We start from the raw sequence: 17410 nt of genomic DNA on the forward strand, positions 1-17410 counted from the left end.
GGGATACACACGGGATACACATGGGATACACACGGGATACACATGGGATACACACGGGATACACATGGGATACACATGGGATACACACGGGATACACATGGGATACACACGGGATACACATGGGATACACACGGGATACACACGGGATACACATAGGATACACACGGGATACACATGGGATACACACGGGATACACATGGGATACACACGGGATACACATGGGATACACATGGGATACACACGGGATACACATAGGATAAATGTTCCCTTTTCTGCCCTGTACATAACCCTAAAATCTTACTGGTTGCCGGTATCACTCACCCTAGCAACCACCAACCACTAAATACATCAACTTAATATTGAGGCTTAAAGAGTATTTTTATTATTTTATACATTTTTGTTGCCATTAAACTCTCTCTTATTCCCCCTTTGCTCACAGCCCCCCCCCCCCCCCCCCCCCCAGGCTCAGACTGGGAGATTCATTTAAAAGAAAATAAGCACAAACTCCATTCTCTGTATCATATAAAAAGCTGATTTGGCAAAGATTTAATAATGAGGAAAACTCAGTGAAGCTCCGCCCAGCCCCCCTCATACCCACAGTTACGGGGTGTCCCACCCATGGGGGGGGGTAATGCCCAAATGGCAACAAGTGTTTCCCCTACAACAAATCATTAGTGCAATAAATCTGCCCCCCCTGCGCTACTGCGAGTCCGGCTTCAACCAATCAGAGTGCATGTCATGTGACCAGGCAACGCCATCTGACATCATAGTGATTGCCCCCCCCCCTCAGTTGCTGTTTCTTCTCCTCAGCAGCTCAGTCCTCCTCTGGTAAATGAGAGAATCCTGTAATGTACAGAAATATTACTGCCCCCCCTTATATATTTATATATAGTGACCCCCCCCTTAACTGCCCCCCCCCCCCCCCCAGTGTAACCAATCCCAACTGGGCCAGCCTTTCCCCATAACTGAGCCCATTCCCTTTATCAGCTTAGTCGCTCTTCCCTGTACTTTCTCTATTTCATTACTGCCCCCCCTTATATATTTATATATAGTGACCCCCCCCTTAACTGCCCCTTCCCCAGTGTAACCAATCCCAACTGGGCCAGCCTTTCCCCATAACTGAGCCCATTCCCTTTATCAGCTTAGTCGCTCTTCCCTGTACTTTCTCTATTTCATTACTGCCCCCCCTTATATATTTATATATAGTGCCACCCCCTTAACTGCCCCCCCCCCCCAGTGTAACCAATCCCAACTGGGCCAGCCTTTCCCCATAACTGAGCCCATTCCCTTTATCAGCTTAGTCGCTCTTCCCTGTACTTTCTCTATTTCATTACTGCCCCCCCTTATATATTTATATATAGTGACCCCCCCCTTAACTGCCCCCCCCCCCCCCCCAGTGTAACCAATCCCAACTGGGCCAGCCTTTCCCCATAACTGAGCCCATTCCCTTTATCAGCTTAGTCGCTCTTCCCTGTACTTTCTCTATTTCATTACTGCCCCCCCTTATATATTTATATATAGTGACCCCCCCTTAACTGCCCCCCCCCCCCCAGTGTAACCAATCCCAACTGGGCCAGCCTTTCCCCATAACTGAGCCCATTCCCTTTATCAGCTTAGTCGCTCTTCCCTGTACTTTCTCTATTTCATTACTGCCCCCCCTTATATATTTATATATAGTGACCCCCCCCTTAACTGCCCCTTCCCCAGTGTAACCAATCCCAACTGGGCCAGCCTTTCCCCATAACTGAGCCCATTCCCTTTATCAGCTTAGTCGCTCTTCCCTGTACTTTCTCTATTTCATTACTGCCCCCCCCTTATATATTTATATATAGTGACCCCCCCCTTAACTGCCCCTTCCCCAGTGTAACCAATCCCAACTGGGCCAGCCTTTCCCCATAACTGAGCCCATTCCCTTTATCAGCTTAGTCGCTCTTCCCTGTACTTTCTCTATTTCATTACTGCCCCCCCTTATATATTTATATATAGTGACCCCCCCTTAACTGCCCCCCCCCCCCAGTGTAACCAATCCCAACTGGGCCAGCCTTTCCCCATAACTGAGCCCATTCCCTTTATCAGCTTAGTCGCTCTTCCCTGTACTTTCTCTATTTCATTACTGCCCCCCCCCCTTATATATTTATATATAGTGACCCCCCCCCTTAACTGCCCCCCCCAGTGTAACCAATCCCAACTGGGCCAGCCTTTCCCCATAACTGAGCCCATTCCCTTTATCAGCTTAGTCGCTCTTCCCTGTACTTTCTCTATTTCATTACTACCCCCCCTTATATATTTATATATAGTGACCCCCCCTTAACTGCCCCCCCCCCCAGTGTAACCAATCCCAACTGGGCCAGCCTTTCCCCATAACTGAGCCCATTCCCTTTATCAGCTTAGTCGCTCTTCCCTGTACTTTCTCTATTTCATTACTGCCCCCCCCCTTATATATTTATATATAGTGACCCCCCCCCTTAACTGCCCCCCCCAGTGTAACCAATCCCAACTGGGCCAGCCTTTCCCCATAACTGAGCCCATTCCCTTTATCAGCTTAGTCGCTCTTCCCTGTACTTTCTCTATTTCATTACTACCCCCCCTTATATATTTATATATAGTGACCCCCCCTTAACTGCCCCCCCCCCAGTGTAACCAATCCCAACTGGGCCAGCCTTTCCCCATAACTGAGCCCATTCCCTTTATCAGCTTAGTCGCTCTTCCCTGTACTTTCTCTATTTCATTACTGCCCCCCCTTATATATTTATATATAGTGACCCCCCCTTAACTGCCCCCCCCCAGTGTAACCAATCCCAACTGGGCCAGCCTTTCCCCATAACTGAGCCCATTCCCTTTATCAGCTTAGTCGCTCTTCCCTGTACTTTCTCTATTTCATTACTGCCCCCCCTTATATATTTATATATAGTGACCCCCCCCCTTAACTGCCCCTTCCCCAGTGTAACCAATCCCAACTGGGCCAGCCTTTCCCCATAACTGAGCCCATTCCCTTTATCAGCTTAGTCGCTCTTCCCTGTACTTTCTCTATTTCATTACTGCCCCCCCTTATATATTTATATATAGTGACCCCCCCCTTAACTGCCCCCCCCCCCCCAGTGTAACCAATCCCAACTGGGCCAGCCTTTCCCCATAACTGAGCCCATTCCCTTTATCAGCTTAGTCGCTCTTCCCTGTACTTTCTCTATTTCATTACTGCCCCCCCTTATATATTTATATATAGTGACCCCCCCCCCTTAACTGCCCCCCCCCCCCCCCAGTGTAACCAATCCCAACTGGGCCAGCCTTTCCCCATAACTGAGCCCATTCCCTTTATCAGCTTAGTCGCTCTTCCCTGTACTTTCTCTATTTCATTACTGCCCCCCCTTATATATTTATATATAGTGCCCCCCCCTTAACTGCCCCTTCCCCAGTGTAACCAATCCCAACTGGGCCAGCCTTTCCCCATAACTGAGCCCATTCCCTTTATCAGCTTAGTCGCTCTTCCCTGTACTTTCTCTATTTCATTACTGCCCCCCCCTTATATATTTATATATAGTGACCCCCCCTTAACTGCCCCCCCCCCCAGTGTAACCAATCCCAACTGGGCCAGCCTTTCCCCATAACTGAGCCCATTCCCTTTATCAGCTTAGTCGCTCTTCCCTGTACTTTGCTCTGTGGGCGTGTGTTACAGACTCCCCGACCCCGCCCCTTAGAGTTCTTAAGTCCCGCCCACTGCGCATTATACTCACCATGTAAAAGGCGGATCCAGCTAAAATTGCTTTGACTGTCACTTCCATATCCAACGGGAAAGAGACTGTCACCTCCTCATTCGTGTGTCTGATCATCCCGACAACATGTTGTTCATCACTGGACTTCACCTGAGGGACATTAATGTCTGTGTCACTGTAGGGGGAGGGGCAGACCCTGCAGGGGGAGGGGCAGACTCACAGGGGGAGGGGCAGACTCACAGGAAGAGGGGCAGACTTTCAGGGGGAGGGGCAGACTCACAGCTCTGTCTGTGTCACTGTGTCACCCTGCAGGGGGAGGGGCAGGCTCGCAGGGGGAGGGGCAGTCTCACAGGGGGTGGGGCAGACTCAAAGGGGGAGGGGCAGACTCAAGACTCTGTCTATATCATTGGGAATGAGAGGGAAAAACTCACCTCAAAGCTGATATTTCCAAAGACGTTGGCCTGGAGACTGGGGCCGAGGATGAGGAGGAGCACTTGCTTGGCGGGGTTCTTGATTGACAGGTGGGTGACAAATGAGTTCCAGTGCAGAGTGACAAACCCCAAGAGGCCCCCGTCTGGGCTATGAACCTCCATCTGTCAGGAATAAACTTGCATCACAGGTTGGACACAGAATCATGGGAACTGGGGGAGTGGTCTCAGCGATATTAGCAGTTTTACACCGCTCCTACCAGATTCCTGGCTTGTGAGTTGGGTAACACTAGTCTAAAACTGCTACCAGATCAGAAACCACTAAAAGCAGAAAATGAATTTAAATAGCAAAAGTGATTAAAGGGGAGGGATTATATGCCCTTAACTTTATTATACAGTTATAGGAATCCTATGGGGGAAGATAGGGAGCCCCCTGTCTGTGAGTGTAATATAGACAATTGTGCCCTCACCTCCCTGCTGCAACAATGGCAGCCTTCATGTAGCGCCATCACGTCATTCCCACGCATGTCTCTCACCGTCACGTCAAACATGGGGCCACAGCAATGTATGCGCTGCTCCGCCTGGAGCACCCCCTGTCCCACGGGGTTCAGCACATCGAAGTTCCGCCCCCAGCCCTGCGTCACTTTAACTGGGAGGGAAGAGAGCGAGTGTCAGCTTCTGGGGCGAGTGCCCTGGGTACCCCTGGAACTATAGCGGGGTGACTGTTACCCCAATGTTTCTATATATCTGTAACCTTGTTATGGGCTAAGGGGGCCCAGCCTGAAGGCCAGTTAGGGGGGATTTGGGGTGAGTGCTTATTTGTGCCCTGGGTACCCCTGGAACTATAGCGGGGTGACTGTTACCCCAATGTTTCTATATATCTGTAACCTTGTTATGGGCTAAGGGGGCCCAGCCTGAAGGCCAGTTAGGGGGGGATTTGGGGTGAGTGCTTATTTGTGCCCTGGGTACCCCTGGAACTATAGCGGGGTGACTGTTACCCCAATGTTTCTATATATCTGTAACCTTGTTATGGGCTAAGGGGGCCCAGCCTGAAGGCCAGTTAGGGGGGGATTTGGGGTGAGTGCTTATTTGTGCCCTGGGTACCCCTGGAACTATAGCGGGGTGACTGTTACCCCAATGTCTCTATATATCTGTAACCTTGTTATGGGCTAAGGGGGCCCAGCCTGAAGGCCAGTTAGGGGGGGATTTGGGGTGCTTATTTGTGCCCTGGGTACCCCTGGAACTATAGCGGGGTGACTGTTACCCCAATGTTTCTATATATCTGTAACCTTGTTATGGGCTAAGGGGGCCCAGCCTGAAGGCCAGTTAGGGGGGGATTTGGGGTGAGTGCTTATTTGTGCCCTGGGTACCCCTGGAACTATAGCGGGGTGACTGTTACCCCAATGTTTCTATATATCTGTAACCTTGTTATGGGCTAAGGGGGCCCAGCCTGAAGGCCAGTTAGGGGGGGATTTGGGGTGAGTGCTTATTTGTGCCCTGGGTACCCCTGGAACTATAGCAGGGTGACTGTTACCCCAATGTTTCTATATATCTGTAACCTTGTTATGGGCTAAGGGGGCCCAGCCTGAAGGCCAGTTAGGGGGAGATTTGGGGTGAGTGCTTATTTGTGCCCTGGGTACCCCTGGAACTATAGCGGGGTGACTGGTACCCCAATGTTTCTATATATCTGTAACCTTGTTATGGGCTAAGGGGGCCCAGCCTGAAGGCCAGTTAGGGGGGATTTGGGGTGAGTGCTTATTTGTGCCCTGGGTACCCCTGGAACTATAGCGGGGTGACTGGTACCCCAATGTTTCTATATATCTGTAACCTTGTTATGGGCTAAGGGGCCCAGCCTGAAGGCCAGTTAGGGGGGGATTTGGGGTGAGTGCTTATTTGTGCCCTGGGTACCCCTGGAACTATAGCGGGGTGACTGTTACCCCAATGTTTCTATATATCTGTACCCTTGTTATGGGCTAAGGGGGCCCAGCCTGAAGGCCAGTTAGGGGGAGATTTGGGGTGAGTGCTTATTTGTGCCCTGGGTACCCCTGGAACTATAGCGGGGTGACTGTTACCCCAATGTTTCTATATATCTGTATCCTTGTTATGGGCTAAGGGGGCTCAGCCTGAAGGCCAGTTAGGGGGGGATTTGGGGTGAGTGCTTATTTGTGCCCTGGGTACCCCTGGAACTATAGCGGGGTGACTGTTACCCCAATGTTTCTATATATCTGTATCCTTGTTATGGGCTAAGGGGGCCCAGCCTGAAGGCCAGTTAGGGGGGGATTTGGGGTGAGTGCTTATTTGTACCCTGGGTACCCCTGGAACTATAGCGGGGTGACTGTTACCCCAATGTTTCTATATATCTGTAATCTTGTTATGGGCTAAGGGGGCCCAGCCTGAAGGCCAGTTAGGGGGGGATTTGGGGTGAGTGCTTATTTGTGCCCTGGGTACCCCTGGAACTATAGCGGGGTGACTGTTACCCCAATGTTTCTATATATCTGTAACCTTGTTATGGGCTAAGGGGGCCCAGCCTGAAGGCCAGTTAGGGGGGGATTTGGGGTGAGTGCTTATTTGTGCCCTGGGTACCCCTGGAACTATAGCGGGGTGACTGTTACCCCAATGTTTCTATATATCTGTAACCTTGTTATGGGCTAAGGGGGCCCAGCCTGAAGGCCAGTTAGGGGGGGATTTGGGGTGCTTATTTGTGCCCTGGGTACCCCTGGAACTATAGCGGGGTGACTGTTACCCCAATGTTTCTATATATCTGTAACCTTGTTATGGGCTAAGGGGGCCCAGCCTGAAGGCCAGTTAGGGGGGGATTTGGGGTGAGTGCTTATTTGTGCCCTGGGTACCCCTGGAACTATAGCGGGGTGACTGTTACCCCAATGTTTCTATATATCTGTATCCTTGTTATGGGCTAAGGGGGCCCAGCCTGGGAGTGGGACAGAGCACAGAATACAGCAGACAGTACAATGTGAGTCTATGGGGGGGGGGACGATACAATACGTTGCACAATAGGAGGAAGGGAAGTGCTGTGTGTAAATACAAAGTGCACGTTAGTGAGACCCTGTAACATACGACACCTTATTATGGGTTAATACCATTATTATCAGTATTATATCTATCAGTATCTCTCTGGCTATTAGTGACCAGTCAGTATCTGGGATATTTCCGGGGGGGGGAGAGAATAAGAAAATTCACTTACACTTTTCCCGTATAGAGAGTTGGTTTATCTGAAATTCCACAAAAGATTCTATTAGTGCTTTATTGTATATAATCCAGCAAAGTAGCAATATATATATATATTTAGGGATAATTTCTATATAAAGAGGTTCTTCTATATAAATAATAATAATAATCTTACCTGCAGGAGATGCTCCATCCCTTGTGGAACCCCCATTGCATACGTGGTGCCCATGAAAGGACCAGAGTCAACTGGGGGGTAGGTGTCCGGGGGGGCATAGGGTGCTATGGTGGTGTAGCTGGGTGGCTCTCCTTTGGGGGCATTCTGTATTATGGACTGGAACTCTAGGGGAGAAAATGGGAGCGTTACGGCACAGTCTGTACCTTTGGGGGGCACAGGGGGGCACACAGGGGTGGCACAGGGGGGTCCAGGGGTGGCACAGGGGGGTACAGGGGGGGCAAAGGGGTGGCACAGGGGTGGCACAGGGGGGGACACAGGGGTGGCACAGGGGGGTACAGGGGGGGCACAGGGGTGGCACAGGGGGGGCACAGCTGGTTCAGAGCAGGACTGTAAAACTGGGTGCCAACTGGGGGCCAGATATGACTCCCCAAAGTAATCCCCCCCATTGGATTTGGTGCCGTTACCTGTTGATGACATGTCTCTCTGACAAAGATCCGATCTGTTCCTGGGACTGGGGCAGCTGCTCGGTCAGTACCTGGGTGGGACCCCGGGGGGGGCAGGAGAGTCACAGGGGCCGGATACAGATCTCACAGTGACTATAATCCCAGGGTGAGGGAACCATAACAGGGCTGGGCAGGGACTGATATACACACAGCCTGTTAGGGGTGGGAGGGGCCTGAGTAGGGCAGGGCGGGCCAAACTGTTAAAGGGAAGGGAGGGGTAGAAATGAGTAAGGGAACCAACGTTAGGGGCTGATAATATACTGATCCTTATACAAAGTCCATATTTAATAAGTAACTCACTGATTGGCTGGGCAGGACTTTCCATGATTTCAGGACTCGTGGTAATGATGAATAATGTCAGTAACCGCTATATAAATAATATCCTAACACTACTGGGTCACAACTGGGTGCAACTTGGTGCCCACTTATATGTCTTATATGTGCCAACCGCTATTGCCCCCATTGCCCCTATTGCCCCCATCGAGCCCTCACACCAGTGCAGAGTTCAACGCTTCAAAGTCCCATCAGCCACTGACTGATCTGCATTCTGCTTGCCCAGTAACCGGCGTAGCCTTAAATGTGATTTTGCCCTATTCCAAAATGGCGCATCTTGAACAATCAGAATATCCAAGGCTATTGTGATACTAATACCTACAGTTAGTACTAGTGGGTGTATATATAGTTTGTGTATGTGAGTGTATAGATTGGTAGGTGTGGGTTAGGTGTGCTGGGTTTACTTGGATGGGTTGAACTTGATGGACTCTGGTCTTTTTTCAACCCTATGTAACTATGTAACTATGTAACTATGTAACTATGTGAAGCCGAACGCAGTGCACAAAGCGCAAAGGTACCATAAGAGTCAGAGCCTGAGGAACCATAATGAGTAATAGTTACTCTTACTATTCTGTACTGGCGCCACAGCCCTCATGTGACTCTATTCTGTGATTGGACCTTTACTGCCTTGTTATTTAGCCGCACCCAGGCCATTGCCCGGCCAAGGAATAGGCCAGATTCCCTCAATATACAGTAATGAGTGAAATATGCCCAAGAACATACCCCAATACCTTTGGACCAGGTGGGAGGGTGCTTTGATGCTGGCCCAGGTGGGAGGGCCCAGGTGGGAGGGTCCTTTGATGCTGGCCCAGGTGGGAGGGTGCTTTGATGCTGGCCCAGGTGGGAGGGCCCAGGTGGGAGGGTGCTTTGATGCTGGCCCAGGTGGGAGGGCCCAGGTGGGAGGGTGCTTTGATGCTGGCCCAGGTGGGAGGGCCCAGGTGGGAGGGTGCTTTGATGCTGGCCCAGGTGGGAGGGCCCAGGTGGGAGGGTCCTTTGATGCTGGCCCAGGTGGGAGGGTGCTTTGATGCTGGCCCAGGTGGGAGGGTGCTTTGATGCTGGCCCAGGTGGGAGGGTGCTTTGATGCTGGCCCAGGTGGGAGGGCCCAGGTGGGAGGGTCCTTTGATGCTGGCCCAGGTGGGAGGGTGCTTTGATGCTGGCCAGGTGGGAGGGTGCTTTGATGCTGGCCCAGGTGGGAGGGTGCTTTGATGCTGGCCCCAGGTGGGAGGGCCCAGGTGGGGAGGTCCTTGATGCTGGCCCAGGGTGGCAGGGGTGCTTGATGCTGCCCAGGTGGGAGGGTGCCGTTTGATGCTGGGCCCAGGTGGGGAGGGTGCTTTGATGCTGGCCCAGGTGGAGGTGCTTTGATGCTGGCCCAGGTGGAGGGTCCTTTGAATGCTGGCCCAGGTGGGAGGGCCCAGTGGGAGGGTCCTTTGATGCTGGCCCAGGTGGGAGGGTCCTTTGATGCTGGCCCAGGTGGGAGGGTGCTTTGATGCTGGCCCAGGTGGGAGGGTCCTTTGATGCTGGCCAGGTGGGAGGGTGCTTTGATGCTGGCCCAGGGTGGGAGGGTCCTTTGATGCTGGCCCAGGTGGGAGGGTCCTTTTGATGCTGGCCCAGGTGGGAGGGTGCTTTGATGCTGGCGCCAGGTGGGAGGGTCCTTTGGATGCTGGCCCAGGTGGGAGGGTGCTTTTGAATGCTGGCCCAGGTGGGAGGGTCCTTTGATGCTGGCCCAGGTGGGAGGGTCCTTTGATGCTGGCCCAGGTGGGAGGGTGCTTTGATGCTGGCCCAGGTGGGAGGGGTGCTTTGATGCTGGCGCCAGGTGGGAGGGTGCTTTGGATGCTGGCCCAGGTGGGAGGGTGCTTTGATGCTGGCCCAGGTGGGAGGGTCCTTTGATGCTGGCCCAGGTGGGAGGGTCCTTTGATGCTGGCCCAGGTGGGAGGGTGCTTTGGCGCTGGCCCAGGTGGGAAGGCAGTTACTGGGTAGGCACCAGATTGCCCTAGAGGTAGGGGGAAGCTAAGCAAGGGCAGCCTGTGGCCCCAATGAGGAGTTTAGGTGTGGGGTAGGGCCCCAAAGGTTATAGTGTTTAGCTATAGGTTGGTGAGAACCTTTGGGTACAGCCAGTGAGGCAATGGGAGAAGTTTGCGCACTGTAAGGCTATACATAGGGGGGAAATGTGCATTTTCAGAAGGTCCATTCAGGTGTTTATGGGGTTCCATTGTAGATGTCACATTCTGAGAGGGAACGGAACTGAACATACAGAAACTATAACAATCAGCTGATTGCAGTAATACAGGGGGGAGCCAGGGAGTTCCTCGGCATGGTGGTCTTCTTCTTGTAGATGTGTTTTAGCTTCGGTCAGACTGCACTCTGGCTTTGGTCAAACACTCCAGGAGACAATACCTGTTTATAATGAAAGGGCAAATCCAGTATAGTCTAACTTTCACCAAGGAGGTCCCCAGGAAGGACTGGCCACTTAGGAGCCTAAGTTGTCTCCTTTATGGCTTCTCACCAGGACCTAATCTGTGGGCTGGAAGGTGAAGTCTCCTGTGTAGACTCTACTGGTTGGACTTCCCTCACCCTGGGCGGTCTATCAACGAGGATCTGAAATGGGGACAACCTGTGTTCTCTTGTGTGATCTTAGCCAATTACCGTTTTATGGCTTGGCTTGTCCTTTTAACCAGGCCATTGGGCCAAGGTTGGCACGGAGTAGGCAACTGTCTAAGCCCCATCAAGTCAGACACCTGCCGAAGCAGTTTGTGTTGTACCTCCATCATTGTGTATCTCTTTAGGCCATAGCTGGGGATCTGTTTCCTAAACAAACCTTCACCACATGGGTGCATCTATCAACCCCACCCACCCTCAGTAGGTGGCAAGTGTAACATAGATACGGCTACTGCTCTACCAGAAAGAACGATGAGACAGCAATACGTGCACTCTTTTCTACTAGGAGGAAATACACATGAAGGAGATGTCTGCCATGAATAGGAGATCAGTCTCAAGGTGTCTAGATGGAAAGTCAACTACCATGCCATGGGGGGGCAGTGGTCCCTAATGTGCACATAGAGTGGGGCGAGAGGGCAAAAGAGCAGGAAGCTGTAATGTCTTCTACAGGGTTCAGTAATGGGGAGAACAAAAGGATGTTACTTGAATCCATCATGGAGTCTCCTGAGAGTGGCATCTCCAAAGGGTCAGCCTTGAGAAGAGACCTCCTTGCACCCGTGTCTGTGAGACTGTTAGACCTTTATAACAAAGGGTTAGTCTGAGGGGGAAACATGTCAAGGACACGGTTGTATGGGCATTAAGGGGCATCTGCCCCTACCCCTGCTCTTGGTCCCCACTAGCAATTCTCTGCTTCTGTCCCATTCTCCTCCTGGGGCTTCTTCAGGTCTTCTCCCCATCTCCTTATATAGATTCCCGGACCAAGGACCTCCCTCTTCTAGAAATCTCCAAGAGGATCCCTAAGGCCAACGTTGGGCTTTGCTGTCACCAAACTATAAGTTGCACATAAAGTACAGTTTACCCGTTGGCACAGGGCAGATACCATAATAAAATATAGAGGTTGGCACACTGGGTACTTTTGCCCTATACCAGGAATCTCCATGGGGGCACATTTATAGGGCGAGCCCAGTATTCAGTCGGGGGGGGGGGGGATAGGAAGACATAAACACAAAGGGGCAGGTCCCAGAATGGATTCTACAGATATTGCCCAGACTTGGGGTAGGTTTGGCATTAAGTTATGGGCTGCAATGCTGCCTCCCTATTGGTGGTTTTAATAAATGGCCTTGTGTGCATCTCCTCTAGTTTAGTTTAACCCCCATGTTTAAATATGAATGTGAGCCCCTGTGTTTGGGCAGCTGAACCAGTTAATCTGATTCTAACCTTACCCCGTCTATTCTCCAATAATGCCCTCTGCTGGGGGAGTTGGTGCATTACAGGTTTGTTTTACAGATTTTGAGATAAAAAAGTGACTTGTGGGTCCTTTGTCAGATACTGGGGGTCATGACTATGTGTGTAGGGAGTATCTGGGCAGGGATGGGGGGTATGGATGTTGGGCAGGGATGGGGGGTATGGATCTGGGCAGGGATGGGGGGTATGGATGTTGGGCCAGGGATGGGGGGTATGGATGTTGGGCAGGATGGGGGGTATGGATGTTGGGCAGGGATGGGGGGGTATGGATGTTGGGCAGGGATGGGGGTATGGATCTGGGCAGGGATGGGGGGTATGGATCTGGGCAGGGATGGGGGGTATGGATGTTGGCAGGGATGGGGGGTATGGATGTTGGGCAGGGATGGGGGGTATGGATGTTGGGCAGGGATGGGCAGGGGTATGGATGTTGGGCAGGGATAGGGGGGGTATGGATGTTGGCAGATATCTGGGCAGGGATGGGGGTGTTATGTTGGGCAGGGATGGGGGGGTGGGTATGGATGTTGGGCAGATATCTGGGCAGGGATGGGGAGAATGGTATGGATGTATTGGGCAGGGTATGGGGGGGTAACATGGACAGGGATGGGGGTATGGATCTGGGCAGGATGGGGGGGTATGGATCTGGGCAGGGATGGGGGTATGGATGTTGGGCAGATTAGGGTATGAGGATGGGGGGGTATGGATCTGGGCAGGGATGGGGGTATGGATGTTGGGCAGGGATGGGGTGGGGTATGGATGTTGGGCAGGGATGGGGGGGTTATGGATGTTGGGCAGGATGGGGGGTATGGATCTGGGCAGGGATGGGGGGGTATGGATGTTGGGCAGATACCTGGGCAGGGATGTGGTATGGATGTTGGGCAGATACCTGGCAGGGATGCGGAGTGGCGGTATGGCATGTGTGGGCAGAGGTTCTCGCGTCGAGGGCATGGCAGCATCCCTCAAAGATGGGGGGTATGAGCATGTTGAAGGCAGCGAAAGATGTTTGTGTTGGTGATGGATGTTTGGGGCAGATACCCTTTTCTTGCAGCAGGTATGGGGGAGTTATGGATGGTTGTGTCATGATACCTGTTGGCAGGTAGCTGCAGGGGGGTATGGATTGATCTGCGGAGCCAGTGTGATGGTGGGTGTGGAAAGGATCATAGTGAAGACCTGACTAAGCGAGAGATATCTAGAAAGACAATGAGGATTATGAGGGAGTATTGGATGTATTGGGCTAAATATACCTGGGGCGGAAGGTCGATGCGGTGGGCTTACTGCAGAGTCGAATATAGGCAGGCAATGTTGAGGGGGGGGTATTGGATGTTGGGCAGGATATGCGTGCGGCACCGAGAAGTTTATCGCACCCCGAAGGAGGTATATGTGGATGTTGAGGCAGATATTGAGCCTTCCAATGCCTTCATCGGCTCTGGGCACAAGGTTCATATGGCATGTTGCGGCAGGATGGGGGGTTACATGGATCTGAGGTCAGCGAGTCATCGGATAACCATGGGGTTAGTGCTGGAATCCTCCGAAGCAGGGAAGGGGGTGTATGGTATGATTGCGCAGGCGCGCTCACTGAGCGGGCCTCGTTTGGAAGTTGGGGCTGGTGATAATATCGTGATGGCCCTTATGAGAGGAGTGCATGTGGGGCAGGGCGGATGGAGTAAGGGTATGGATGTTGGGCCCACGGAGCACCCGAATGGGGCGCTGATAATATGTGCAAATGTTAAATGTGGCCAGACTAACATATCTGTCGTGAAGCAGGGATGATCCGGGGGATGAGTGGATCTTTGAGGCGGGGATTACTCCCGACTGCGTTTGGGGGTTATGGATGTTGGGCAGATATCTGGGCACGGGATGGTGAAGAGCCTCCTGGTGGATGGATGTTGGGCTAGGGATGGGCGTATGGATCTGGCAGGGTGGGGCGGTATCGGCCATCCCCTGGGCAGGATAGGCGGGGGTATGGATCTGCAGGATGCGGGATATGGATGTTGGGCAGGGATGGCCATGTGCCAATTATATAATCTATACCTGTATTTGGCCTGAAACTGAGGGGGTATGGATCTGCCGGCAGGGATGCGGGGGTATGATGTTGCGGCAGGGATGGGGGGTATGGATGTATGGGCAGGGTATGGGGGGGGTATGGAGTTGTGGCAGGGATGGTATAAAATCGTTTCAGAGGGGGTATGGATCTGGGCCAGGGATGGGGCGTATGGATGTTGAGGCAGTACCTGGGCAGGGATGGGCGGTAATGGATTTGATATTATATGAGAGCTAGATACCTGGGCGATCGATGCGCTAGAACGCCAGTCACCTGAGAATGAGTATATGCGCTTGCCAGATACCACTAGGGCAGGGACTTGGGGGGTGGTATAAGTGATTGATTATTGGTGCTATTGGTAAATGGAATGATATGGCAGTGATTTCGGGCAGATTACCTGCTAGGCCAGGAGTGAACACATAGATTACGGGGGGTATGGATGTTTGGGCAGATACCTGGGCAGGGATGGGGTATTGGATGCCGTCTCGAGGCCATGATATGAGTGCGGATAGGGGGTAGATATAGTGCTTGAGTGTTGGTGACAAGACCCATACTGGGCAGGAGGTGAGTGATGGAGGGTGGATAAGTGTGCATGATTGAGCGGCGATAATAACATCCTGTTCGGCAGAGTACGAGTGAGTGAAGGAATAAATATTGGGTTAGTGTCAGAAGTGGTTGCGGTCCAGCCGCCTCCATATTACGAAGACTGGGGGTTGTCAAGTGCGACATACGTGTTGTGCAGATATCTGCTCTCTAAGGTAAGAACTGATCGTGCTGTCTGAGGGCCAAAGCTTGTAGGTGATGCAACAATGTTGGAGTGCAGATAGTCTTTTGCCAGGGCGAATGTATCTGTTAGTGCGGAAGTGGTATGATGTGATAGATGCGCGCTGCAGGCTAATGTACCCTGAGGCTATGGGGACATTACTTTGGGGGTAACTCAGCATGTTGGGCAGTCTGATGGGGGGGGCGAATTAATAACAAAGCGAGGAGAGAATTGAGCTGGCGGGGAAGTAGAAATAGTGGTATTTGGGCAGCATAACTTAGCGCGCAGGGATTGGGGCGGTATGGATGTTGGGCAGGGGTAATGAGGGGGGCGTAACTAATGGGAGTGTTTGGGCATGGGATCGGCTACTGGTATGTGGATATGGAATGTATGAGGCAGATATCATGGCAGCGATGTGGGCGGGGATGGGATGGTATATGTTTGAGTGCCGTAGGCGCACATTTCGGGGGCTGGGTATGGACTCTCACTGTTGTTTAGTCTTGTTGGGCCTTTAAATATACGTGCTAGGGACTAGAAGGAGCGAAAATGTGGTGTATGGATGTTGGCAGATACCTGGGCAGCTAGTGGAGGGATGTGTTAATGGATTGTGCAACTTATTCTACTTGTAGCAGAGAGCCATAATGGGGGGGTTGTATGCATGTTAGGGCCAGATACCGTGGCGAGCAGGATTTGGGGGGTATTAGGCCAGCGAGGTTAAATGAGAAGATGCCTTGCGGCGGGATGGGCGCTTCCGGAGGCCGGAGAGAGTATAGATTGGCTGAGTCTCGAATCGCGAGCATAGCTCTTAGCCTGGCGCAGGTGATGTCGGTGGTATGGCGTATGTTAGCGCTGCAGGGCCGCGCGCGTCGGCGTGGGATAGGATGTTGGGCAGATACTGGGCAGGATGGGGCGTATGATGTTGGGCAGGGATGGGGATGTGGGTTGGGTAATAATGAACTGTTGGATCATGAATTATCTGGAGCAGAGGGTGTCAATAGAGGCACAGGCATGATTTAAAACCCGATAAGGCTATGGGTATGTTTTGAGCGAGCAGGGTATGGGGGGTGCATATATACAGCTTTGGAGCTGGATAGGAAATGAGTATGTGACAGACTCCGCGCAGACAGGAGGATGAAGGCTTGGGTCTATATTTAGCCGTAATGTGCCCATGTATGGGAAGCAGCTATTAATACACTGGGGCAGGGGAATGATTGGGGCGTATGATGTGCTTAAGGGAACTAAGAAATAATCTGGCAGGGCATGGGGGGTATGGCATGTTTGTGCTAGAGCAAGTGAGGTTACATCGGTATGGATGTGGGTTAAGCTAACACGTGAGCAAAAAAGACGGAGTGATGCTGCGGAGTGTTGGGTATGCGCGCTCCATTGTGGGCGGAGGTAATTGTGGCGATAAGGGTGATAGTATGGCATTGTTGTGAGTGAGCGCAATGCGCGTTGAATGGGTCCGGAAACCCGGCGTTTATAGGTATCGCTCTGAGGCAGAAGATCCTTGCCGCCAGGGATGGGGCGTCGATAGTTAGCGAGAATGCCCTGGTCTTGTTGGCGCAGCCTCAATTAGATGGACTACGCGATACTCTAAATAACAGTGGGACTAGTATTGAATTATATCAGGGCAACATGGTGTTAAAAATCTTAGTTTAATTATTTGAAACAAGCTCCCCCCCTTTCCTCTTGCTAAAGTTAAAAAATGTGAGATACTAGAAACTATAATTGCCTTACTATTATAGTACTATTTCATAATTTTGACTATTCTGGTAGTCTGCTCAATAAAAGATATCTCTATAAAAATCACTTAACTCCTCTTACATTAACTGTCTTCAGTTTGTATCTGAAGTTCGAGAAAACTTAATTATCCCATAATGCTTGACTGAGTGCTTAATTGAAAACGATGTTTTATTCGTATTTCATTAGAGATATAGTGTTGATAACGCCAACGTCTCTCTGAGACTATGCTCTCGCACCATAGCAAACACATATGATAGAGCGAATTGAGAACATTGGCACCTCGTCATCTCAGCAAGGTATAAATAACACACTCTAAGAGCAAAGGAGTTCCGACTGGTTGCCATGGGCAACACCCCTGGAGATTGTTTGGGCTAACACACTATATAAAATGCCCCCAACCGTGAATAAAGAATGCTGCCGTTGCTCGCAATTTGGTACATTGAGAGATTGTAAGGATATCTAAGAGGCCGGGGATGTTCGGCAGTGATGTACGCTGTCTTGTAAATAATAGAGTCATTTTATTTTTATACAATCAGATACAAGCACTCCAGGTCTTTCATAAACACTAAGTTATTTAACAACGATTTAGTTGATTGTTTTGGTCGACCTTGCAGAGTACATGGTCCCGACT

General features: G+C 51.5%; 1 protein-coding gene across 2 annotated transcripts; it reads right to left on the reverse strand.

Annotated features, from left to right (window-relative positions):
• Nucleotides 1-359: 359 nt before the first annotated feature.
• Nucleotides 360-8170, reverse strand: LOC116409852 (phospholipid scramblase 1-like). 2 transcript variants are annotated; one of them, XM_031899619.1, is made up of 7 exons: nucleotides 7964-8168; nucleotides 7500-7663; nucleotides 7341-7368; nucleotides 4609-4787; nucleotides 4142-4303; nucleotides 3732-3860; nucleotides 360-843 (listed from the first exon to the last, which is right to left on the reverse strand). In XM_031899619.1, the coding sequence occupies exons 1-7, from the start codon at nucleotides 7974-7976 to the stop codon at nucleotides 787-789; spliced, it is 732 nt and encodes a 243-aa protein (XP_031755479.1). In that variant the 5' UTR covers nucleotides 7977-8168; the 3' UTR covers nucleotides 360-786. The 2 variants fall into 2 exon arrangements, with proteins under 2 accessions (XP_031755479.1, XP_031755480.1); XM_031899620.1 differs by having other exon boundaries at nucleotides 778-864; nucleotides 7964-8170.
• Nucleotides 8171-17410: the final 9240 nt, after the last annotated feature.

The sequence above is a fragment of the Xenopus tropicalis genome, chromosome 3 (genome assembly GCF_000004195.4).
Source record: "Xenopus tropicalis strain Nigerian chromosome 3, UCB_Xtro_10.0, whole genome shotgun sequence".
In the NCBI taxonomy this organism is placed as follows: domain Eukaryota; kingdom Metazoa; phylum Chordata; class Amphibia; order Anura; family Pipidae; genus Xenopus; species Xenopus tropicalis.